Below are 4,659 nucleotides of genomic sequence, written 5' to 3' on the forward strand. Positions count from 1 at the left end.
TTTTTTTTTTTTTTTTTTTTTTGTGTAATAAAAAATATATAATCATTTGGATTTTCGCGGAGTTTATTTTTCTCTTTTCTTAAATTATGTTTAGGTTTGATAGACAAGGGAATAAATTGATGTGCTCGTTTTTGCTAGATTAATGAAATACTTCTCTGCGAGCCTAGCTTGTTTAATAGTGATCGGTATAAAAACTAGTTGCTGCCTTGTTTAATCTCTCGTCTTATTTCTCTATTCATTCATGCTTTGGTTGCTTCCACATTAAATAAAAAATCAAAACCATTTAGACCCTAATCAACAAAANAAAAAAAAAAAAGGTTGAAATTTATAGACACTATTGAGAGAAACGAATACATCAAATCCTTGGAAACTCACTCTTAAGGAGATGTGAAAAACCTCGAGCCAATGTAGTGATATTAATTAGACCAGTAGGACGATGAAGAGGCACCTTGTGAGATATATCATTTATGGGTTACAAAACAAAAAACAAACCGTCCTCAATCATGTGTTACCACTCATATAACTTAATTGTGGCTCAAGTGTTACCACTCATCTCAACTCGACTTTTGGTTTAATCAATTAATTAGAAAACTGAGAACCAAACCAACGTTATAGAGAACATCATAACTAAGATTGACAAATCATTAGATAAATAAAGCAAAACTTTCTTCTTTGTGTTGTATAGCTTTTGTTTCGAATTAGCTTTGACAAAATTTGAGTAGGCTTTAATGAATTTTACTAAATTGGTTCTAATATTTGTCCCTCATTTTCTTACGCCGAATCTCTAATGGCAGAATCTGGACTGTTATAATTTGGCAATGGAAGAAGGGCAAATCCTAATTTAATTACTATTGTCATCAATACATTACTTTTTCACCACGGCATTTGATTTACAAAGGTATTAGATAAATAAACCAAAAACAATGCTCCGCAGTGACAGATTCTGATTCTTTTACTGCGATGGTTCTTTACTCGGGGAAGGCTTAACTTGAAAAGTACTCTTTAGAATCAGATTTACCATCACGGCTAGTCTCTCACCGGTCTTGCGATGGTTCTTTACTCGGTGCGGGCTTGACAAAAGAGAACTCTTTAGAATCAGTTTCAGTGTCACGGCTAGTCTCACCAGTCTTTGTCTCTATAGAATCTGGTTCAACCTTCACAACAAGCTCGAAGCTTTGAGGAGACCTAGGAGGAGTCAAAGCTTCGTTGTCTGTGTCGAGATCCGATGTTTCACGGTCAAGTCCTTCGTATCTCATCGAATGTGGTGTGGTCTTGAAACGTTGCAATGATCGTACAGACGAAGTAGACCTAACTGTTGATGATGTAGGGCTCGTGCTTCCATCTCCACCAAGTCTCTTAGTGGTGGCTTTCACACCTTTCTTCTTCTTCACTGCCATTCTCCATTTCTTGAGTGCCTTTGATGTTTGTTCATCGAATACTGATTTTTTCATCCGCGAACCCATCTAAATCACAGAGACTTCTTAGCTTAGAGATTGAACAGAAATGTCAAGTTTCAGTAAGCATATATGAACAATATGGAAAGTTAGTTACCTGAGTTACGAGTGCGTAGAGAGGAAGTGTGATGTAGCTGCAAAGACACAATACTGCTACACTGCAAGAGAAAGTAAAAAGGAAACAGGATTAGTGGTATGATCATGCTGTGTAGACATGCTCAATATCTTTCACACGTGTCTGAGATTAGATGCTTACGCGATAGCTACTTTTACAAGTGCAATCTTGAAATTAGGGTGGTAGCATGACTTATTTCCAAATTCATACTGCATTTACATCGAGGGAACAGAGAATTATGTACTCTTGTCAAGAAAGAAATGCATATGAAAAGCAACGGAAAAAACTAAGTTGTTACCCATATCCAGAAGAAATACGTGATCTGAAACGCGTTCTGCAAAATGTAAAAGAAACGATTCAAGAAAATAAAGAAAAGGATCTGTGTTTTGTGTTTAGGGATTTCTCTGTTTCTTTAAGTACCTGAAACAAGGCGAAATGCATGAGATGGAGAATCAAATGGGGACGGCCGAACCAGAAATACTCATCGTTGCCTTGTACAAGCGGCATTCCTTGAACTACCGCATGTCTATCCGTGATTCCGAGAGCCATCCTTGTCATTATCGCTTGAAGCTTTGTCCCTACAGCTAAAATTATCTTGAAACCAAAAAAAACAATAACTGTGAGTCCTTTGAAATATTATTACTTGGAAGATTTCACCGAATTAAAGTGAAAGATATCTTACGATAACCGGCACTGCAGTGCCAATGAACATCATCTTGAAGCCTGAGATACCGAGGAAGAAGATTATAACAAGTCCGTTGAACAAAATTTTATACACTTAGTGACTTAGATACTCACCTTCAATATTTAGGAGGAGGAATAACACAAAAGATACCCACAAGACAGGGCTGCAATAAGACACAAGCATTAGATATAAGCTATAGGGATAAACACCAATGTTTGTAGAAAGTGTTATAAGTTTACCTGACTCCAACGACCACCTTGAAATCATCCTCCAACGATCTTTTAATGTATTTTTGGAAGTTGAATTGACTTCCCGGAGCTAGATGAACCTTCATAAACCACAATAGAGCGACTCAGCAAGATCAATATTCTCTATACTAAATCGAAATTTGGACTGTAAGTCAAAAAACTCACAGCGATGAATCCATTTCTCAATGTCAAATAGTCAGTTTTCCCAACGGATCTGAAAAACTGTCTGAAAAAACATCCCTGAAAAATGCATTGTATTCGTCTAAAGTGAGAGCCATATCAAGAATAGTACCGAATAGTAAATTTGGTATGTGTGCTACATTATCTTGAGCTGACTAAGAATAGAATAGAAGCAAGAAGACGATGGTTCTTACAATATAGAAAAAGATTGGAATCCGAGTCCAGAAACTGGTGTGCGCTCTTACAAAAGACGTTTCATGAGTTAGCCTGAATCTGGAAGTATCTATATAAAGCAAGAACAACAAACACACAGTATAGTGAATCGAGCTCAGGAACACCGCAAGGATTAAGACTAGAACTGAGATAGAGTAGCCTCAAGGTCAGAGAAAGTGCATTAGCGTACCCGTTGAAAACTCGTAATTATGGGATGATGTCTCTTTCTCCCAATGCTTCCATCCGCGAATCTGAAAAGACCAACAAATCTTTAATACAAGCCAAAAACTTTCTGTAAACGAAACTGAGATGTTGAACTCTTAAGTACCTTCAACCTTCCAAGCATCATAGTTAAAAAGCTGTACATAACATGGAAAATGGCTAAGAAGAATATAAGGATGTGCAATTGATGAAGTGCCTCAGCAGAGATAAGCTCTTCATGACCCTGCACCATCATTTAACATTGACACGCATTAACAATCTTCAGATCAACAAGGCAAACAAGTTATTGAATGAGATATTTAACAAACTCTCACCTCCTTCTTGCATTTTGTGGGAGATGCTTCACCTCCTGATAGGACTCTGTGCGCAACCCACAAGAGTCTCCTGTGACTTTCACCATTGTCGTCATCTTCCTCTTTTTTCAAGTGTTTAGGAGCAGGACACGGGAGCATCGTACGAGCAACATGTGAAGGGATACAAATCGTCAAAATGTAGCTTTGTCCAAATGTCAGAAGCAAAGAGATGAATCCAAGAACCATCAGCTCTGCAACAAGTCATAATCAACAAGTTTAAAATGGAATGAATTTAGATAAAAAAAAAATAACCAAGAATGTATCTAAAAATCGAAAAATTCTTCCTTGGGGTAAGACTCAGACTTGCAAATTCCAAACAGAACAGAAATTGACAAAAAAAAAACAAAGTAGTAAAAATAACATTTGCAATTTTTGACCTGATTTGATCTTCTCCAAGGCATCGAGAAGAGCTGTCTTGTGCCGATCCCATAGAACCTAAATCAAGAACAAAGTGGATCACTTTAAGACAAATTTGCCAATTCAAAACACGAACATAAACCCAAAATCTCAGACAAAGACAGTTCCTTTTCACAAAGCAAAGAGAACCCATCTCCACTAAACCCTCAAATCCAACAAAAAGTACAAAGATTTGGCACAAACCCCCAAAATTAAATTTAAAAAAAAAGAACAGACCTTTCCAACTTTGTGAAGTACTTTTTCAAGAAGAACAGAAACAACGATGAAGAAAGTACAAACAGCAGCAACAGCCCAAGTAGGAGTCTGATTAAGCTCTCTATGTATCACTTTCCGCTCATCCTCTTCCGCCACAACCACCGTGACTCCTCCACCGATAAGACACCAGAGACTAAGAAGACAAATCAGCCGCCGAAGCAAAGAACCGTCGATGAATCCCATAACTCCGCGTTTTTCTTGTTTTTTTTCAGACAAAGTATTTGGTCGTACCTGCTTCGTTAACTTAATATAACTAGTGTATGAAGTTGAGAGAGTGATGAGCTGTCACATTTGCGGAAACGCTCGCTCGCTCGCTCGCTAGTAGGTTCACGCGGTTGCAAAGAAAGAAAAAGACTCAAGTTACCTATTTCGAGTAAACCCAAATCAATGAAAGATACAAAAGTGAAAATTATAGATTCCCCCTAGATCGAGGAAGTTTTTAGATTGACGATGGTGATGATGATTCAATCTTTTTTTTTTTTTGGTTTCTCTATTACTTTGTCAGAGTACGAAAAAA

At 37.3% G+C, this 4,659-nt stretch overlaps 1 protein-coding gene across 1 annotated transcript; it reads right to left on the bottom strand.

Moving 5' to 3' along the window:
- Positions 826 to 4,659, bottom strand: LOC104767052 (MLO-like protein 8). The gene is made up of 15 exons (XM_010491074.2): positions 4,104 to 4,659; positions 3,848 to 3,905; positions 3,432 to 3,661; positions 3,224 to 3,340; positions 3,086 to 3,146; positions 2,877 to 2,965; positions 2,668 to 2,742; positions 2,494 to 2,582; positions 2,368 to 2,417; positions 2,252 to 2,292; positions 1,990 to 2,163; positions 1,868 to 1,903; positions 1,711 to 1,778; positions 1,552 to 1,612; positions 826 to 1,463 (listed from the first exon to the last, which is right to left on the bottom strand). Exons 1-15 carry the CDS (start codon positions 4,323 to 4,325, stop codon positions 1,035 to 1,037), a joined length of 1,800 nt encoding a protein of 599 aa, XP_010489376.1. The 5' UTR covers positions 4,326 to 4,659; the 3' UTR covers positions 826 to 1,034.

This window comes from Camelina sativa, chromosome 19 (assembly GCF_000633955.1).
Source record: "Camelina sativa cultivar DH55 chromosome 19, Cs, whole genome shotgun sequence".
In the NCBI taxonomy this organism is placed as follows: Eukaryota; Viridiplantae; Streptophyta; class Magnoliopsida; order Brassicales; family Brassicaceae; genus Camelina; species Camelina sativa.

Bases quoted from the DNA above. Each gene is read 5' to 3' on its own strand.
- LOC104767052 (XM_010491074.2), bottom strand. From the start codon at position 4,325: ATGGGATTCATCGACGGTTCTTTGCTTCGGCGGCTGATTTGTCTTCTT. The intron at 1,613-1,710 runs GTAAGCATCTAA...TTTCTCTTGCAG, and splicing joins CTTGTAAAAGTAGCTATCGC to TGTAGCAGTATTGTGTCTTT. The intron at 1,464-1,551 runs GTAACTAACTTT...TCTGTGATTTAG, and splicing joins TCTACGCACTCGTAACTCAG to ATGGGTTCGCGGATGAAAAA.